Consider the following 22,219-nt stretch of genomic DNA (forward strand, 5'->3'; position numbering starts at 1 on the left):
TCAGCAATCAAAAGCTATTTGCTGGTGGCCGATCCAGTAATCACAAAGGGGGTGACAAAGGTCTTTGCAATTGTGAATCATCTCTCCCTACTCAGAAACATTATGCTTCACCTGTTCATTAGTTTTTTTCTACTGCAACACAACCAACATGCATAAAAAAAAAACCTGCAATATGTGCAAAAATTTACTAGAAACTGCTAAATGTGACACTTCAGCTAGCTATTTGGCTAGTGATATTTTGATGCTTTATTGGTTGAATTGTCCGGATCTCTTCCTTTTGCTAAGATTTTATACAATATTTTGAGGCTACTTTAAGTTTTTACCCTCATTGATACTTGCACTGTTGCATTGCAAATGAGAGAGGAACTCAATGTTTTAAAAAACAAAACAATAATTGAACATTCTCTTTCTCTAGTTGAATAGACCTCTCCTTTGTGTCTGCTTGATTTGAGTAAGGGCATGATTAACCTTCACAGGAGAGCTCAGTGCTATCAAATGTGCCTGGAGACTACATCTGGACAGCCTTTCTCTTTCTGCATACTGTCATCTATGCACACTCTCATTTAAACACCATCCTTACATTCGCTTTATTATGAAAAACAAACAGAGCTCGGTATAATCAGAGATATCGTTTACATTTGCACATCATTGCTGGATTGAACATTCCCAACAGGACAAATGGATTCGAAATGAACACATCCAGTATAGACTGGCACAAGTTGTTGGAGACGTGGTGTGACAGAACACATTTGTGTATCCCACTGTACTGCTTTTCCATTGTTTTTCACAGTGTTTGATGGTAGATCTCACATCTCATTTCTCGTTTTTCACAGCAGTCTAAAATTCAGCGCTCAAGTTATAATTAGTTCAAGAGCCTTTTTTCAGAAGGCTTTGTCATCACAACCTTGTCTACTGGATCTGTATGTTATTTTTTAGTGGATTACAAAAGGAGACATTTGGAAAAATATAGGCTACTCAATCTCATGTACCATCTCATAAATATTTTCACTAACAATATTTAAAATTGTTGCGTGAACCACTGAGCACTCAAGGTGTCATTGCCTAGGGGCACCAAAGAGTCTTGGGGTGCTTTCACATCTTTAGTTCGATTAATTTGGTCCGAACCAAGGGCAAACAAATACATTGTAGCATTTTTCAGCTTTTTTGGTTCCTTTTCACACCACACTGATTGCTTTGGTCCGTACCAGTTGAAACGAACCAAAATGCAGTCACATGACAACATTTACATAATTGGCCATGGCGTATTTCCTAAACTGCTTTTCGATTGGTCAGAATTTACGTGTGTGAAAATTCCAACATAAGAAGAAAAGTCAGCAAACAACACGGAGACAACACAACTACACGACAACACGACTATGCGGGCTGGTTTTGTCCCTGGCCATAATCTATTACATTGTTTGTATACACCACAATATGCAAAAAATACATATCTATAATGAAGCGCGGATGCAGCTTGAAAACAACGTTATAATGCACTGCAAACGGCGAGCGGGAATCGCGCGTAACTTCAAGCGGAGGCGTGCATTAATTCGTCTTAACTCTGACATGCTCATGGTCATCAGACCAAATTTCTATGAGGCTCCGCACCTCCTCACTACTCCAAGTTTGTCCACGGGCTGCCATGCTAAAGCGCAAACTGTCAACAAACACTTCCTCATCCCATAATGCACAGCGCACTTGACTACGGCAGCTGGTTTAGTCCAAAAATTATCAGTACTTTTTGCAGTTGGGTCTGTTCGAGGTCGGGTCACATTCTCACCACAATCGAACCGCTCCAGAGTTCGTTTGAAAGCGTGCCGAGACCACCTCTTCAAGCAGGTCTCGGTATGCTTGTTTGGTCTGCTTTTAGTCCGCACCCCGAGTGCGATTGCTGCTTTCTCACCTAACCAATCGAACCGCACCAAATTAGGACAAACACTTCTCTCCCTGTTTAACACTGGGCAGTATGTGAGAGAGAGTTAAAATCACTGTCATCTGTATCAGTAGTGGGCTGGAGGTAAATAGTTCTCTTTGTATGAAGTGATGAGAGGCTGGACTTTATTCACAGGGTTTGGAGACTGGCCCTCCGTCCTGTCCCTTAACAAACCTAACACTGATCTGAGCGCCAAGTACTGGTTTGGCTGCTAAATGTGTTTATGTGTGTTTGTATGTAAGGCGTCTGTGCTGCGCATACCTCATTCTGATGAGACTTCCTCTTCTCTGTGAGAGGACTTGTTTGTGTGGAAGGAAGTGTTTAGCCCACCTCAGTCCTTCAGGTGTTATTCCATTTAATGGAAATATTTTGCTTCCCCAGTCTGGTTTGCTGGGCAGTGGGTTTCCAAAGCTTTGGGCCCTGTTAGCATCAAGAGCAGACCAGGCCAATCCAAAATAAAACTTCCCAGATGAAAAAATTGGAAAGAAAAGCCATGCAAATTAGAGGAGAGAAGGGATGTTGAACTTATAAGAAAGGAGAAAGAGGGGAAAGATGCGGTGAAAGAGTGATAGGAGATGAAAATGGGGGAAAGGGGATAAAGAGCATAGACAAGCAAGATGGCAAGATGAGATGAGGAGGGGGAGCAATCAAGGTTGGACAAATTATACCAGAAATGAGGAGCAGAGATGGGTTACATTTGAATACAAAATGAAAGAGTAAAGGAGAGACAAGTTGGAGAGAGAGAAAGAAAAACAAGATGAGTAGAGGAGATGAGATGTGAGGAGTCGAATGATGAGGAGTTGAGAGGATTCTGTTGGGGAAGAAGGTGAGTGGAAAGATCAAGAAAGAAAAGTGGAGTTGAAATACGAGGAGAGGAGGTGACGATATGAAGAGAAAGGAGGTGAAGAGTCGAAAGATGAGGTGAGACAATATAAACAGAGAAAGGGGAGTCAAATTATGAGGGTGGGTTGTGAGGTGATATAAACGAAAGATAGAGGAAGATATGACAACAGAAATGATAGAAGTAAAAAAAATTGTACATTTGAGACGAGATGAGGAAGGAGATGAGAGAAGTCAAACAATGAAGAGGTAAGGGTAGACCAAATGTACAGGAGTCAAAATATGAGAGTACAGACAAGAGGAGATGAGGAGTTGAGTGATGATGAAGAGAGATAAGGAACTGAGAGTGATGGATGGATAGAAGAGCAAAAGAAAGGAGGCGAGGGGAGATCTAAAGAGAGGAGTCAAAAGATGAGGAGAGGGGATAGATGCAATAAAAGGATATGCAAAGAGGAGAGACAAGGGTGCTGAGGAGAGGAGGAGAGAAAAGTCACCGAGACGAGACTTGAGGGGACAAGAGTAGGATCCTTATCCCCCCACCCCAACCCCAAAGAGCATATCAGCTTTCATTTTGTCACCGACAAGACCAAACAAACAGCATGAACGCACACATCAGCCATCTGCTCCGCTTGCATCTGAAAGCAACTCACTCACTTTTCCATTCCACCACTGAAGCAGCGAAAGTGTTTTTAAGCTACTAATCATTATTTAATCAAGCTTACTGGCTTGATCTGCTTATGTTCAATTAATTTAATCCAGTCGATCCAAAGAGCCATGGCGAAAACTGCACGCTGAGAGTGACATATCTGCACTCCAGCAAACGGACCCTCTTTACTGCATCTCAGAGAGCTGAGATGTGAATGGGCACCGTCATGTGTTATGTTGGGTGTGCGTTGCAGCCTGTTAAGCTGTGTGAGTGTGTGTAGCGAGGTATTTGTACTGCCCAGGGGGATGTGGGACTCCTGGCCCATTATCTATGACCCAGATTACAGGAAATTAAGGAGATTTGAAGAGCTCACTCTTCTGCCCTGCTGCATTGTATTATCAGAATCTGCTCCTGCAAATAGAAGCATCAGGACGGGGCGGTGGACTTGGCAAATATATATACTACCATCTAGTTGTAACTTTTTCTCTGGAGTAAAATGTTTGATGGTGCGAGTTCTGCCTGTGCTATTTATAAAAGTTGGTTAAAGCACATATACGTCAGATGAGTTTTCGAGATGGCTTGTCAAGGTAAAAATAAATGTAGTTCAACTGACTATGTGTCCCCTGTGTTCTGTTCCATTACGTTACATCAGTTGTGCTGTTTTTGAACGCAGGCTACATCCCCTCCGAATAGAAGACTGAGTGCTGTTCCGTACTGAATATTACCATGTACAGCATCCATGTGCAGTTACAACTTGGATCACAAGGCCCCATCTAATATGTCATGGTAACAAATCATAAAAATTCAATGATTAGTCAGTTATTCATTCTTTGCAAACACTTACCAGTACTAATATCCCGTCCCTAAAGGGGATCAAGTCACAATCTGCACACAAACTTTTGTCCTCATGTGAGCATCACGGCTCAATCCAAGTGTGTGCCATTAGCTAGTCAGTGTTGCTAGGATGTCAGTTTCCCAAGAAACCACAGTGAAATAGTCACGTGACGTTTACAGCTCCTGTAACTAGTTCAAACAAATTACTGTAAATTTTCTGAGCTATGCAAGATTCAAGGTCTAGGCTTAGTCATAGTAGATCAACATGTTGTCATTGGTTGAGCTTAACCAGTTAAACTATGCTAAGCTAACAGGCTAAATTAATATTACTGATTTTAACATTACAGATCAAAATTCATGGAGGGATAAACTTGCCACCTCATTGGTTGGCCAACCTGTTAGCTAGCAGGTGTGCTACTTCTGGGCTATGGCTATGAAAACATGGCTATTGGAGAATACTGTATAATAAGAAATCACTTCAGAAATAACTTGAAATGGAATTTCTCAGCTTTTCCTCTCCATTATTGATTCCTAATACACATTATGATTGACCTCCTAACTTGTTTTCTACCCTTACAATTCACTGTAAAGTTAATGGACTAATTAGAGCTTGTATCTCCAATGATGTGTGCAATTAAAATGTTCAAATCCTCATGTTTAGAGTCTGCTGTGACATTTCCATTTGTTTGCTGCCTTTTTATCTCTTACTAAACATTGTGATAATGTGTTTAGTACAGTGGAAATGAAATAAATTGATCTCATTTAGCTCACTGTTAATTAGCATTTCTGCTGGGAATCTGAATAAGATATTTAAGGGTCCAAGCAGCTTCTATTTTATGCTGTAAGCATATAGTACAGACCAAAAGTTTGGACACACCTTCTCATTCAAAGAGTTTTCTTTATTTTCATGACTATGAAAATTGTAGATTCACACTGAAGGCATCAAAACTATGAATTAACACATGTGGAATTATATATGGAATTATATACATAACAAAAAAGTGTGAAACAACTGAAAATATGTCATATTGTAGGTTCTTCAAAGTAGCCACCTTTTGCTTTGATTACTGCTTTGCTCACTCTTGGCATTCTCTTGATGAGCTTCAAGAGGTAGTCACCTGAAATGGTCTTCCAACAGTCTTGAAGGAGTTCCCCGAGAGATGCTTAGCACTTGTTGGCCCTTTTGCCTTCTGTCTGCGGTCCAGCTCACCCCTAAACCATCTGGATTGGGTTCAGGTCCGGTGACTGTGGAGGCCAGGTCATCTGGTGCATCACCCCAACACTCTCCTTCTTGCTCAAATAGTCCTTGATGCCTTCAGTGTGACTCTACAATTTTCATAGTCATGAAAATAAAGAAAACTCTTTGAATGAGAAGGTGTGTCCAAACTTTTGGTCTGTACTGAATGTATATATATATATATATATATATATATATATATATATATATATATATATTATAAGTGGTGGGCATAGATTAATTTTTTAAATCTAGATTAATATCACTGTGATCTTGAAATTAATCAAGATTAAAATGGCTCATTCGAATTCTGCCGAAGGCATTCATAATATGTGTGTTACCCAAATAAAATTGACAAACAGTAAGTCTTTGAGAAGGGGTTTATCAAGCTAGATGGTGCATTAGAAAAGGATCTCCTGTTTCCAAAATGCATCACAAAGTGCTTGAAAGCCTTATGCCTGTTTCACACCAATGTTTAAGTTTTTTTCAAGTTTGAAGGAATAGAATCCAAATAATTAAATGTAAAATAGCACTGGATAGTCTTCAATGTAAAAATGAAATATACAATCAAACCTACATTTATTCAGACACCTTCAACATTTCTCACATTATTACAGTTTTTCTATATATATCAAAAATTATACCTGGTGTCTGAATAATTTTTGGTTTGACTGTTAAAACTACAAAGTAATTCAGTCAAGAGCAGTAAGTGATTTTCATTTTCTTGGATTAACATTACAGCAGCCAGTAGCTAAATTAGGCGTGGTCACTTTAAGAGACGATGAACGCATCCAATATAATACACATCCCGTTTGTTTCCTCAACTGTTTACTTTCACTTAAGAAATAACTGACCGTTTTTTCGAGCATAATTTCCAAGGTGGATATTTTGACATATTTTGTATGTATTTGTCGGCACAAGAGCAAAAATAAGCAAATTCGATGTTCAAGTGTTTTGAGACGCCTTTCTCTTCGCAGAAGAGAGCTCGGTTCAGTGTCGCTGTCCGTGATACGCGGCTCTCTCTCTCTCGTGCGCACCGAACACAATGCGCGAGTAACCAGCTACTCCATTCAGCTTTTCCGCGTCTTGTGTTTGGATGCTTTAATGTTTAAATCGAAAAGCGTTACGGCTTAACAACACGTGAGAAAGATAAGCTTTAGTGACGATGCGCAGCAGTGGCCCGTCAACTGTCCTGAGCATCTTTTTAGGCTGTCCTCAGCCAGTTGGTTATATAAAATATCAAGGTGAAAGTCATCATAGCTTGCTTAATAGACCCAGCTCCCAACCCAACTTTGAGAATAGATTAACGGCCATATTTTTTTTATCGCCCGATAAGATTCTGGCGTTAACGCAGCACATTAACGCCGATAACGGCCAACCACTAATACATATATATACAAAATCCAGAAGCCTCTTTCAATCCTCACCGTATTCAGTAGAAGATTTCTCCATTTACAGTTTCCTCCTCTCAATCCACACCTCCATTCCTGCAATAAAGCTTGTGGCCAAATGCTTGCAAGAGTAGTTCTCAAGACTCATCTGCTTATCCATGAGACCTGTTACAGTATGTAATTTAAATACACCTTTGAAGTCTTTTTAAGATGTTTGGCTACTAATTAAGCATTTTTTTTTACTATATTAAATGCTATTGGAATTGCGTTTGCACAGACTCCCTTAAAGGGCAAATGTTTAAAATGCCAAATTTACTGCATTGTTAGGATATGTTGTGTTATTGACAAGTTATTGTTGTTTTAAATTAACTGATTCAAGCCCATAAACATTTGAGAAACAAGGTCAGAAAGCCAATTTTTCTTTTTCTGAAACATCTGAACACACCATGCTCATGCTCATAAATACCAGTGTGCCTCACAAGGATTCAGCTCTATAAAGTTAAATAAACCGCACATCAAGCTGTGCTTATTTCCTCTCCGCAGAGGACGTGTATATTTATGAAGGAAACATAAGCTATCAGTTTCTGTGTAACTTCATGATTCAAACCCAATTGCAAAAAACTAATTGTGAATAAAAACAGAATGCAATGATGTAAAGTTTCAAATTTCAATATTTTATTCAGAATACAACATAGATGACAAATCAAATTTTTAAACTGAGAAAATTTATCATTTTAAGGGAAAAATAAGTTGATTTTAAATTTCATGGCATCAACACATCTCTAAAAAGTTGGTCAGTTTAATATGTTACTATAGATATTGCCGTACCCTGCTAATAAGGATTTAATTTTAGTTGTGCAGGTCTTAAAGGGTTAGTTCATCCAAATATTAAAATGATGTCATTAATGACTCACCCCCATGTCGTTCCAAACCTGTAAGGACCACACATTATCACACACGCAGTATCATCAGCTCCTCGGTTCTCGAATCGGACACGTTTGACAGAAATGGTTCTTGACTCATGAACGAGTCAGTCTTCTGTTCATTATCTGGCTCGGCTCGGTGTTCATCTACAGTCCTCTCTTCACAGCAGTTCAGTCAGTCAGACGTGAACCATTTTAAACGATTCAGTTCGATTTGGTGAACTGGTTCAAGAAGATCCGGTTACATCGAATGATTCGTTCGTGAACCGGATATCGTTACACTGCAGTGAACGCGCTCAGAACAGACCCGGAAGAGAAGACAATGCTGAATAAAGTTGTAGTTTTTTCTATTTTTGGTCCAAAATGTATTTTCGATGCTTCAAAAAATTCTAACGGACCCTCTGATTTCACATGGACTACTTTGATGATGTTTTTATTACTTTTCTGGACATGGACAGTATACCGTACACACAGCTTCAATGGAGGGACTGAGAGCTCTCTGACTAAATCTAAAATATCTTAAACTGTGTTCAGAAGATAAACGGAGGTCTTGCGGGTTTGGAATGACATGAGGGTGAGTTATTATTGACGTAATTTTAATATTTGGGTGAACTAACCCTTTAAAAGAGGTCTTAAAAAGAAGTCTTAGATTGAAACCTGTTTAATCCACTGAGTGAATTCCTGGGGTGGCCCTGACAGTTTTTCCAGCAACTCAGGATTGCGGTTTTGTATTCCTGGGGTAGCTTTTCCTTTGTTATTTTATCTTCTTGACATTTGATCCCTCACTCTGGGTAGAATAAATGTCAAAGGAGTATAGTAGCTTACACTTAGCGCCTTGAAGTAATGTTTTACACTTAAAGAATACAATAAATGAGAGGATGACTCCCATCATGTCAGTAGCCCAGAAAAAGCCATTTTATTCTACACAATGTGGGTCCCTCCTTATGGTGGCGGCCATGTTGAATTCACATGACCAGACAAATACTACTCGCGCACCTTAATTAAATGTTTCCTTTAACTCTTTGTCTTTGGAAAAAAATGAATCTTAACTGACAGATACAATTATTTTTTGTACTTTTACACTCATCATTTCCTGAAAACCTTTGTATTTGTGTGATATTGCATCCACACAAGTAGGGGTCAGTATAAAGTCTAAGAACACTGTCACAGTGAAATAATGTTGTAATAATGACTTACTGCAAGATCATAAATTAAAATAAATGGTACCAAATACTTCCAGTAAGCCAAATGGTGAAACGAAACCCAGAAGCACAGTCTTACAATATTTGTTCATTTCGAGGACCAACCTTTTTTTATTTGCAGTGACACACACTATGCACATGCAAGTGCATATGTAATATCTCCTATACCTCCAAGCTGTGACCACAAATGCCTTTCCCCATAGTCAGTAGTTATCAAGAGAATCTTTTATTATAGAAGCATTCATTATATGTTATAGCCTTATTCCCTCTGGTTAAAGTACAACATCATTTCAAACACTGTTTAAGCTCCGTGTATGTGTGACTGTGCTTGTAAAGAGCTAAAGTCATAATAAGCCCACAGGCAATAACACTCTTGCAATAATATTTTATTCTCTTGAAACAGTTTCCTTTTATAAGGAGCTTCTGTCAAGGCAGAATTGTGTGCCTTATTTACCTTGTAGTCCCTCTCCTTGTCTGGACTGTTGAAAATATCTTTTATCCCTCTGTCGATGTTAACACGCCTCCAAGAATATCCTTCTAGCTTTTCAATGTGCCACCTGAGTGATCCTCATTTCCTAATGGCAGTCAATTGAGTATAATCCCATAATCCATCCGAAGTGTGTCACTGCCCTATAGCGTCACTAGTTTCTGGTTTCTGGACATATTGTAAATATTTGTTATACATAACCAAAATTGTTTTTTTGCACGATTGCCTTATATGCAGCAGATAGTTCTGGTCAAATTTGTATTGCCCGAATAGCTTTCTAAAAGTGCTAATTAGTTTACAACCAATGCTGATTCAAAAATTGTTCCTCTACGTACATGTCTGCACAACTCCAAAAATGCATTTAATTATCTGCTGTTTTCAGTTGAAATGAACACTAGTTGCAGTAAAACGTTAAGAACTTTTATTCTTTTTCACACAAATTATGATTACAGGGGGAAATGATCACTTTATAAAAAGAACAATCAAAGATTTGTTCTTGTGTGATTCCATTAGGGGTGCTCCGATCACGATCGGCCGATCGTTAATGCGCATCTCGTCAGTAAAGCCGGTTCTCTAATCAGTGGTTAATTCCATCAGGTGCGTGATTTCACATAGAGCAGCTGTTACTACACAGAGCCGTTGTTAATAGAGAAGATACGCAAATCCACTTCATTTTCAGCGTTTTTTGGCGCATCTTCTCAGTTAACAACGGCTCTGTGTAGTAACAGCTGCTCTATGTGAAATCACGAGAACCGGCTTTACTGACGAGATGCGCATAACGATCGGCCGTTCGTGATCGGAGCACCCCTAGATTCCATGCACAATATTGTGTACCTCAAAACACTTTTACCACAGAGCATGATTAGTAAACTCAGTTTGTAATGCAAATATAAAACAGCAGACTTATTGAAAGTGCAAACTTATTCTCTTCCAGCAGGAGGCACTTTAAGAGCAGCAGAAACAGCAGTTTCGGCAACGGCTGAAATCAAAACAGCCCTGCGCTCATGAACGCTACTTTATCAGGCATTTTAGGAAAGATGAAATAAAAATGACAATCATTTCCCTTCAAAAATACATATAAAATACACAATCAGAAACTTGTATAAACATGCTAAATGGAATGAATAGTTCATCAAAAGTGATTTGTTAACACAGCTGTTTAGTGTGTTGTGTTTGTGGTAGCCTTCGTTGTTTTAATACGTGGTAGTGTTAATCTTTAGTGCCACTCTTGAGATATAAAATTTCCCAGATATTACATACTACATTCAGTGTAATGAAATGTTGCCAAATTGTTTAAGATTAGCACTACTTACTGGACATTTCACATTGAAAGTGTTGCGAAAAAATGCAAGAAGTAGTTTTCACATACTGTAACTTGTTTGTGGTGTTTCAAACCAGAGTATGTGAGCGGCATGGTTACAGTGTTTTAACATTTTTGCCTGTGGCGAGAACTGGAAAATTTGAATGTGCAACATGGTTACACACACACACACAAAAGAGTTTACATTTGAAACTCACATTTGATCACAATTGAATGCAAAGATCACACAATTGTGTCGCTTATTGCATTATTCACTTGCAAATTTTTATTTGTATTTATTTTTTATTCAGTGACACAAGGGGACTTCTTGCTACAACATTGAAAACCAGATCTTGGCTTGAATAAGCTATTATGTGGACCAGACCTTGTGCTTAGTCAAAGTTCAGTTCTGCAAGGCATTTCAGCTAACTGGACTGTAGTTTAAAGAATATAATAAGAAATCATAGTGTTGTAGCTTGCAAATATTTTTTGATAAACAACCTTTGGTCAAAGACCTCCTTGAAGCATTTTTCATAATACTTTCCAACACAGCTGCTGGCATTCAGGTGTACGAGAGGTATTTATGTATTAATTCTCTTGCCAAAGGCGATTTTATTTGTGTCTGGCACTTGTTAAGTGCTAATTTTGCACCCCATCTGTAGCCATTTCCATGTATTCTCTTGATCTCTCTCTGAGAATTATTTCAACTGCTCAGAAGAGTCATTATAATGGAAGCTCATAGATTCAGTGTGCTGTATGCAATACAAATGGTAATGATATAGAACCAATAATAATTCTTATGCAATATAAAGTGAATGTGTGCGGTCATTGTCTCATTTACAGATGGTGAGAGGCCGATGGAGGGAACTGATACCAGTCGTAAGAGAGACTCGCGTTCATCAGACAAGTACCGTAGAAGTGAAGACAGCAACAGCCAGGAGGAAGAAAATGCAGTAAGATTGTTTGTTTGTTTTTAATTTATGATAAAAAAAAAATTAAATAGAGGGCTTAAAGGGATGTTGCTAAAAAGAACCTAATTTTGTGTATTTGGTGTAATGCAATGTGTTTATGCAGTTTACGATTAAAAAACACATTATTTTCCAAAATACTGTATATTATTGTTGCTCCTCTATGCTCCGCCTTATGAAACGTGTTGTTTTTTACAAAACTCATCGTTCTGATGATGCAATGCAAATCTTCCTACACAGTGATGTAGACATGTGGGGGTGTGTTTGAACAAGATGTTTTAAGGGGGTGTGGATCATTCTTAACTTTTAAATAGAATATCTCTTTGGGTTTGAGACTTTAATCTTTGCAACCTTAAGGATTTGATCTATGCATGAACAGCTTGCGACACTCCAAAGAGAAAGGAAAACTTGAAATCGCATCATATGATCCCTTTAAAAAAGATGTGCACTCAATTGTATTGAATCTGCACTTGTAGTGTACTTTAAATCTTTAAAACTTTAGCACATTTATATAAAAGTGCACTTTGTAATATGACAGATTAAAAACTTTAAAGAACATTCTAAATCATTGTTTTGATAATATGTTGTCATGCTTACACTTTATTATTATTTAGTACATTTTAGTATTTTGATGTGCACATAAGAAAGTATTATCTTACAACTTGTGTGTCATTTGATATTACATTTATAGTTAAAATATTTTAAATGTATAAGTTGTGCATGTGATAAATTGCAGTTTTATCATTACAAATGTGTAATTAGAACTCAGTTTTAATACACAACATGTTTCAATATAAGTTACATTCAAATATATTTTGGTTTATAATATACATTTTGCAATACCATATTTTAAATACAGTAATTATGAAATTACATATAAATAGATATTAAGATACTGTACGTTAAAATCATATGAAGTCCTAATTGAGTAAAAAAAAAACACTCTAAAGTTCAACTAATTGTGTTTAAGTTGATTATATTTTTTCTATTAATATTAGAATTTTTTTTGCAGTAATCACCCCTTCACTCTTTGAATAATTGTGAATTGGAGGCTGGAAAGAGATTTGAATCCACTTTCACATTCAGATGCAGTGTGAATACAAAAAGGACTGGATTCTGAGTGGATTTGCAGTATGTGTAGAAAAGTATTCGAAAAGTGATATTTAGCCAAATCTTGCAGCAAACATAACCATGACAAAACTGTCTTGAGAAAATCTGAAACACACGCTACTTTTTGCAAGATGCTCTTTTAGTCCATTCATGCATCCATAAAAAGTTGACTTTATCTCACTTACTGAGGATATATCAGGTCAATTCAAGCTCTGGAAAATGAGGATATGCAGTCTGGAATAAGATACCGTTCAAACCAGCTTAAATGATTGATGGCCTTTGCGCTAGTCCAAGATGTTTCTCAAAAGAGCCTTCACTGCATTTCCGTCCCTCCCACGGCCCAGCACACTGCGTACTATCAGTGTCACTCACAAGCTAGTCCAAATGCTCTCCGCATCTCTCACAGGACCAATAAAACCTCAGTGTCAAATAAAATCAGTTGCATTTCCATATGTGGATACAAACGAATAACCTCAGTTTATTATTAAGCACAGATATAAATGTTTATATTCCAGGATCTTGCACAAAAAGATAATTATTTTACTTATACTTCATATCTGCTGGCTTTGAAGTCATCTACACAGTGCACAAGTTGAAATAATTGACTTTAAGCAGATTTATGAATCGTGTTTCGATAGGAAATGTGTCAACAAACGAAAGCAAATTGTGTTCGTCAAAGCATAGCATGGGATTTTTAATTCTATGGCTTTAAAGCTGCGAGGATAGTATTTATCAAGTCATAATGGAATGAAGATTGCAGAAGATGATGTGGACAAACAGAGAGTCTGTGACAGATGCTGTGCTGCTGGAGTGATTTATGTGTGTGGAGATGCATCTATCAGTTCCTGTGCTGTGCTGTGAATACATTACTGCTGTTTAGTTCTGCTTCATCATCTCAATGTCACATGCAGGCTCTACATGAAATGTTTGTCCCGAAAGAGTTTTCTTTCAGTCAGAAGTTCAGGAATGATGTCGAATTATTGCCAGAAATTTAGAAACCGTTCTTAATTTAATACCCATGCAATCATCTACATACAATCTTCACCTTCGAGCTGTTGCCTATTAATCTGCAGCACTTGACAGTTCATTTATTATGTGGAAATAAGTGTGGAAATAGTTCGTAACATTTTTTATAGGGCTAAAATGAAAGGTTTTAGTAAATGTGCTTTAAGATTTATACATATTTATGGTAAAATTGGTTTAAATTTCTTCTAGAAATATTAGAAAACAAATATATTTGATTAACATAATGGTTTAATATAATATAATTGAATATAATTATTGAACATTTTATTCCACTATTAAAATAGCTTACTGGTTGCCAGAAATAGCTAAATAGTTAATACAGTAATTACACTTAAAATATACTGTAAAATATTTGCAAACATTTAGCCCTATGGCACTTTTAGTGTTATTGCCCTTTTTAATCACCTATTTTTAAATAATCCTGCATTGTGACATATTTTTTTAAAAGTACCAAATATTCATGGTCACTTGATATGAGATCATCAAACCTACAGGCATTTTAGCTAGAAAAGAATGTGCAAAGTGCCTCTTAAAACAAATTAATCTATTGTATACTCATATCACAAAATTCTTTTAATAACAACCACCTACTAGATTTCCTTCACTGCAAATTTAAGTGAATGATATCTAGTCAGTTCTAATTAGAGTGCACCGATTCGAAAATGTGACTCAAACCAATGCCATGTTAAATTAATATTGTAATAGTTTTGTAATTCTTCAAAATCAGAAGTGGTTAAAGGTCTGGATCTTTCAGCAAAGCACTGTGGGTTATATAGCATTGCACTCTCAGATACTGGTCTCCATGGTAACTCTGTCTACTCCGTACACTACTGTTGGATCGTTTCCAACCTTACACCAATAACACAGACTCAGGGTGGAGAGAACAGTATGTGTGTGTGTGTGTGTGTGTGTGTGTGTGTGTGTTTGTGCGCCCATGTGACTGGAGCCTCAGGGATGTATTGGACTCTCTTGGATATTTTTTTTAACATTATACACGTCTCTCATATGATATTAGACAATCCTTTTATCATTTCTTTGTTCTAATATGTGGAAGAGTCCTGCTTCATACACACTACCCAACACTTTAACTTCGGAGTGCTTTGAATAGCTCACAAATTTGTTATAATATATATTTTAAAGAAATGGTTCACCCAAAAAAGAAAAACCTGTCAATTTCCCAACCTAATGTTCTTCCCCATATCACTTCCTTTCTTCAGTGTGACAAAAAGGGAGCAATTTAGGAGTCTTACAATGACCACAGCCTGTCAACGTTCAAACAATTAAAAGACGCACCTTAGAGGTGTCGTAAAGGTAGTGTATCTTCTGAAGTTGTATATTAGCTTTATGTGAGGAAGAGAGTCATTGTCATTTAAGTCATTGTTAATTGATAGTCTTCCCTTCCTCCTTATAGCTATGACAGTTGTACCCAATTCTGTACTTGGAGGGCCACTTTCCTGCAGAGTTTAGCTCCAAACCCAAATAAATGCACCTGAATCAACTGATCAAGGTCTTACTAGGCATACTAGAAACGTCCTGACATGAAAGTTAAACACTGCAAGACAGTGGCCCTTCTTTCTTCAAGGTTTCTCCAACTGGGTTTCACTGATGAAAGAAGGTTGTGCAGGTTTGGAAGGATGAGGTTAAGTAAATAATGCAAATACAGTATATTCCGTTCTGGATGAACTGTTCATTAAAATTGGTTACTCTTTTAACTTTCAACTAGTCGATGAATTTTACTCCAAGGGTTGATGTGGCAGCACTGAATGGTGCAGAATTAGAGGTGGGAGTGTTGTGGGTATCATCCATATTAATTACTCTCAGGACATCTTCAAGGTGAGACCTTGCATCTGAGCTCACCATTCACAGCTGAAAGGCAGAAGAACCACCATCAGACATTCTGAAGAGCTTCTCCCTTTGTTGAGCACTGGATACACCTTACATACCCCAACAGAACATCAGAACTCTTGACATTATTATTGCTGTCTCCGGGCAAACAGACAATAATTTCACTCAGACCTTGGCCAGCCTCTTCTTGTAATTGCCTGGAAATGGTTGATTATGTCATTTCTGGGCCCTAGAAATAGTAATGGGTCCACTTAAGCGCTAACTGCAATTGATTGTTTAAATGTCTACCGCAAACATACTTTGTGGTGTACACAAGCAGTTCTTACAGTCACTTCATGCATTTTCTATGATCAAATAGCTATCCGATTTGTTAAAACGATTCCATTTAGACTTGGCCATATTAATGTGTCTCCGCAAAACAGATATAAATCCAATCTACAATTCCCGCACTATATGCATATCTCACATTAACCAAATCAACAGATATGCACTGAATTTTATTCATCATCAGCTAATTTCAAGATCAAAGACCTCAAAGGGAGAGACAGCGGCATCAGCACTGGACAGATAAGTTAGAATTACTACTTTTAAAGAAGATGATTATGTCTGCGACTTCCTTTTAGTTACATTTTGAAGTATGCATGTTGGGTTGCTAAAGAGGTGCTCAGCTACTCATCCACGGCGATGCGTGTAGCATTAGCGCTGTCAAATCTGGCTATGGCATGACATATAGCTTATAACACACTCTCACACATGTTTATTATTTTAACATTTTGGCAGGAGTAAAATTTATATATGTTGTTTCAACAATCAGATGCTTTTACATTTATGTTTTCATCTGGAATGCATCCCAGACCACCTCCTGAAGTGGTTTGAGGGATCGGATTTAAATCTGTCTTTTCGGAGGGCATTTACACCTGTTTTTTCACAATTAAATAGCTATCCGATCAGAGAAAATGCATGAAGTGACCAGAGAGTGACCAAGAAGCTACTAAGAAACTTGAGGTTAATGTACGTAGATTTGACCTTAAAACAAGGTGTAGGCAAGGTGTAAGAGTATAATTACTTCAAGGCAGAAATTAAAGGAAGAAATATTTTTGAAGAAGTCATTAGGTGGAGCAACTTTCGGCAGGACTCGTAATTGTCATCCAAAGTGTATGGTACACTAATTGATGGAGTAGTACATCTCAAATAACTTGGGTTCCCTGAATACCTTGGTTACGGCACAGTGGCAATAGACTATACCAGGGGTGCCCATTACTGCTAATATCCTGCAGTATAGCTACAACCTGCTCCAACACACCTGCCTGGAAGTTTCAATCAGTCATAAATACCTTGGTTAGCTGGTTCAGGTTTGTTAATTATGGGTTGTAGCTCAACTCTGAAGGGAGTTGGTCCTCCAGAAACAGGACTGGGCACCCCTGGGATAAACTTTCAGATTCTGGGTTACACAATACTTGGGACTTAACCTACAACCATTTTATAGATTCATAGATTCTGTTTAAAGACTTTAAATAAGGTATATGCTAGATATGGAAGCTTTCAGGGCTCATCAGATCTGAATTACTTTGGTGTCTTTTCACCCACTCAAAGCCTTAGCAGTAAATAATTTGGGGTTGACTGTTCAAACCTATTGCTGTAAAAATAAAGCTCTTCAGACTTGCTTATGCTTCATGGGCAGTGGGGTGGCCTGTCACACCATCTGTCACTCTGGCAGTGACCAATGTTTCTAGCTTCAGCCCGGCCCAATAAATAAACTTATGCTTTTAGGTTGCCCTTCGCTGTACTCAGGCAGAGTTCCTCATGCACACTGCTGTAAAAGTGGTTAGTTTATCATCGTCATTGGTGGATAAAAGCAAATAGGCAGTCAATATGGTTTTGACATGTTAAATCAATATCTGAGCCTTTCTGCTGTGAGGTCGATTAAGCTCATATGGGGCCAGGAGACACCTCTTAATGAGCTTTACATATATACCAATAGATCTTGCTAATTGCCTAAATGGTATTTTTAATAGCTGTGCTTTGGTAAAGACAATCATTAGGTCATGGGGGTTCAATAGGCCTTTGTTTAAATTGTTAAATTACTCCACCACAAAGCAAAGCCTTAGCCGGAACCAGGATGTAAATAAAGTTCTGGGTAAAAAATTGCCCCTCAGAAAGTCCCTGCTGGCGAGGTAAACATGCTGATTGGTTGAGTTCATGCCGCATTGTGATTTCAACCACCATTTATTCAGATCATTTTCAAAATATTACTGTTATCTTGTCATGAAATGTAGTTTTAAAATTAATTCAGGCGAGAATATAGTTGTTTTAAACTCAAATATGTGGTTTATTTATAAAGACAGCACCTGTTTAAAAACGTGTTTCGCCGATCTCGGAGACGATCAGCTCCACGCAATCAGCGGGAGCTCAGTGATCATCTATCCGCCGAGGGCAGCCTCACCTCAGCTAGACCTTCTGATAAGTGCCGCTGGCTCTGATGTCTCTTTAGTGGCATAACATAAAATAACATAAAATATCATTCAAGGAGGCAGTGGTATTTGTCATATTTCATCTTATTGTAAATATACGTACAGTAAGGAAAATTGCAGTAGCCAATGCGAGCTGACTGATGTTATCGAGTATGCTGCTGTTTGCAGAATTACTGGACTTGCGTCATCCCATCCAGCGGGAGATCACACTCCTGAGTTGAACTCGTGAAGTCCGAACTACCGAGGATACATGTCCGAATTTTGCATACTTGTATTGAGAAACGCGGGCATACCTACATCCCCAGACTATTTGCCTAATCTTCATGGTACTTTAGGCCGCAGTGGAAACGCAGAAAGCAACAAGGTCTGGGGGGAAAAGTTCCTGTGAAAAAAAAGATCCTGGTACAGTCGTTCCGGTTAATTTTGGTGGAAACTCGGCATATAAAACACTGAGGGTGCGAGTTTAGCTCAGTTGGTAACACTTTAGAATACTGTTTCTTACTTACTACATAACTTATAAGGAATTATTGAAGAACTAACAGGTGATTATTCATTAACACTTAACTCACTACTGTTAACTACTAAGGAAGATGTGTTAATTAATCAGTATGTAATATAATTTTATGATTATGTTAAGTAACAGTTAGCTAATCAATAACTAATGTATTCTGTCATACCTCCTGAAGAATTACTATTGATTATCTACTACTTAGTGTTTTAGAAAAATAACTATGAAGTAACTACTAATGGACAGTTTTACACAATTACATTGAATTGTGACCCTTTCATATAAATGCTATTAGCAATAATAGCAGTAGTATGAAAATGCAATATTAATAAATGCAATACATTTTATAGAGGTTTTGCCTATTTAGTAAATTGTTTTGTGAGTGTGTTTTGTAAGAAATCACCTTGTAGTAGGAACCCCACTCCAGTGCCTTGTGATAACTTACCTTAGTTTTTATATTTTATATACAGTACTGTATGTGTGCCTCCTCAGCATATACCACATTATATATATATATATATATATATATATATATATATATATATATATAGATAGATATAGATATAGATAGATATACCAGGAAAAGTGAAAATACAGGTACCCAATTTGTAATTAATAAAGAATTATAAAATAATTATGCAGGACTTATTTTGAACCTGAAACATTAGGCCTATTCTAAAGTGAATATATTGGGAACCCATTAGTAATTAACAAAGAATTATCAGATAATTCCTGAAGAATTACTTAGAATCTGAAACAGTATTCTAAAGTGAAAACATAGGCAACCCATTATTAATTAATAATTAATTATCAAATAATTCTGCAGGACTTATTTTGAACCTGAAACATTAAACCTATTCTAAAGTGGAAATGTTGGGAAACCATTAGTAATTAATAAATAATTATTAGATAATTCCTCAAGAATTACTTAGAATCTGAAACAGTATTCTAAAGTGAAAACATAGGGAACCCATTAGTAATTAATAATTAATGATCAAATAATTCTGAATGACTTATTTTGAACCTGAAACATTTTGCAATATTTTGCTGTGCGATTTTCTCCTATCCAATGAGTGGCATTACAACCATAGATACACAAAAGCACAGCATGAAATTACAAATCACATCCATTTTATTTGTTTGCTGTACTCCATATCTTTAGAATCCACAAGTTTGCAAGGAACATATCCAAATTCGGCCCTTTATCAATCGATCTTCATCTTCATGCTCAGTAACAGCGACCATCACATAGTCAAAGCCCGCGCTCGTTATTTGATTTGAATGTGAAAATAGCGCCAGTGCGCCACCCTCGAGAAACGTTACGACACGGTTTACGGCACTGATATCGAACTCTCATTGGTTCTCACCTAATTCGTCACAGATTGCGACATGCATCGTTTCAGTTGATAGAAATTTGAAATCAGTACTGCGCCAGTGCGCCTTCACGGAGAGAAGACAGATTCATAATTTCACGGATTAATAAATTAAATTCGGATCTGTACCTTATAAAAACTATTACCTCCAGAGAGGACTGCGACTGGAACTCATTATCATTTGAACTACTTTTGGTACCACTTTTGATCTTTTCGCAAAAAATAAATGATTAATGTTAAGTTTGTTTGTCTGTTATTTGTTTATTTATAACAGTAACGTTATGTAGTTTTAAGAAATGGTTATTGGTAGGTTTAGGAGTAGGTGTAGAATTAACGTTAGTGGCTCAAAATAACGTTTTAATGTTATATTTTTACTAAAATTGTGTTTTATTATGTTTTATTCTTTTAACATTCTGTATAAATTGGGTAGGTTTAGGTTCGGGTGGGGTTACGCATTTTTCTATGGATAACTGACTGGTCAGAGAACACGTTCTATCTGTACGTATTTTAGGTTGTTTTTATGTAAATTTAGTTACATATCGAACCTGTAATTACGTCCAGATAATACGTAAACAACACTGTAAATACGTAAAGGCACATACTTATTGGACAGTTTTAATTTACGTCTAAATATGTACGTTTTGATTGTGAGATCAGGCTGAATTATTAGATAATTCCTCAAGAATTACTTCGAATCTGAAACAGTATTCTAAAGTGAAAACATAGGGAACCGATTAGTAATTAATAAAGAATTATCAAATAATTCCTGAAGAATTAATTAGAATCTGAAACAGTATTCTAAAGTGAAAACATAGGGAACCGATTAGTAATTAATAATTAATTATCAAATAATTCCTGAAGAATTACTTAGAATCTGAAACAGTATTCTAAAGTGAAAACATAGGGAACCGATTAGTAATTAATAAAGAATTATCAAATAATTCCTGAAGAATTAATTAGAATCTGAAACAGTATTCTAAAGTGAAAACATAGGGAACCGATTAGTAATTAATAATTAATTATCAAATAATTCCTGAAGAATTACTTAGAATCTGAAACAGTATTCTAAAGTGAAAACATAGGGAACCGATTAGTAATTAATAATTAATTATCAAATAATTCCTGAAGAATTAATTAGAATCTGAAACAGTATTCTAAAGTGAAAACATAGGGAACCCATTAGTAATTAATAAAGAATTATCAGATAATTTTGCAGAACTTACAGAATTCTAAAGTGAACCTAGTAAATAATAAACTACATCATTTTGACTAAGAACAACCTATAAAAGTAATCATAAACTTTGTAAAATACTCTCATCTGTTTATTTCAGATGAGAACATTTCTTAATACAGCATATTTTATTCCATTTTAACATGTATACTGCCCACATTTTAATTAATGTAACAAACATTTCATAATCAAAAGTTAAACATTTATAAGTAAACTAAATCCATATTTAATTTCCATTATAGGCTAATAATTGGGCTGTAACAAAGTTGCTACTGTAGTAGTTCTTTGTACTTGCCCTTTTCAAGTAATTTTGAAAATTAACAAGCCTACTTATAATTTTACTGGAGTAATATTTTATTGGGGTATCTGTACTTTTACTCAAGTACTTGATTTGTGGGACACAGCCTGATTATTATAGTGTTTTTTTTTGCGTATAACTGTTCAGAAGTAGTTATTTCATAGTTATTTTTCTTGAACCTTAACTAGTAGATAATTAATAGTAGTTATTCAGGAGGTATCACAGAATATATTAGTTACTGATTAGCTAACTGTTACTTAACACAATCATAAAATTATATTACATACTGATTAGTTAACACATCTTTCTTAGTAGTTAACAGTAGTGAGTTAAGTGTTAATGAATAATCACCTGTTAGTTCTTCAATAATTCCTAATTAGTTATGTAGTAAGTAAGAAACAGTATTATAAAGTGTTACCGCTCAGTTTAACTCAGCTACAAGTTTAACTCAATATAGCTCATTTACCAATAGGGATGGTTACCAAGAACCGTACTATTCCTTTAATGTTAATAAAATAAAACACAGAAAAAAATTACACTGCTCTCGACTGAATAACTTTAATACAGTTGCTAAAGTTCAGCATTAATAAAATTAC

The 22,219-nt window shown here is 36.5% G+C and overlaps 1 protein-coding gene across 1 annotated transcript in view; it reads left to right on the plus strand.

Annotated features, from left to right (window-relative positions):
- LOC127946721 (N-acetyl-beta-glucosaminyl-glycoprotein 4-beta-N-acetylgalactosaminyltransferase 1-like) overlaps positions 1-22,219 on the plus strand; it is a 174,007-nt gene that overhangs the window by 35,533 nt on the left and 116,255 nt on the right. The window contains exon 2 of the mRNA XM_052543449.1: positions 11,637-11,746. Within this exon, the coding sequence (XP_052399409.1) occupies positions 11,637-11,746 (110 nt within the window). The remainder of the gene's footprint in view (positions 1-11,636; positions 11,747-22,219) is intronic.

The sequence above is a fragment of the Carassius gibelio genome, chromosome A25 (genome assembly GCF_023724105.1).
Source record: "Carassius gibelio isolate Cgi1373 ecotype wild population from Czech Republic chromosome A25, carGib1.2-hapl.c, whole genome shotgun sequence".
Lineage (NCBI taxonomy): Eukaryota > Metazoa > Chordata > Actinopteri > Cypriniformes > Cyprinidae > Carassius > Carassius gibelio.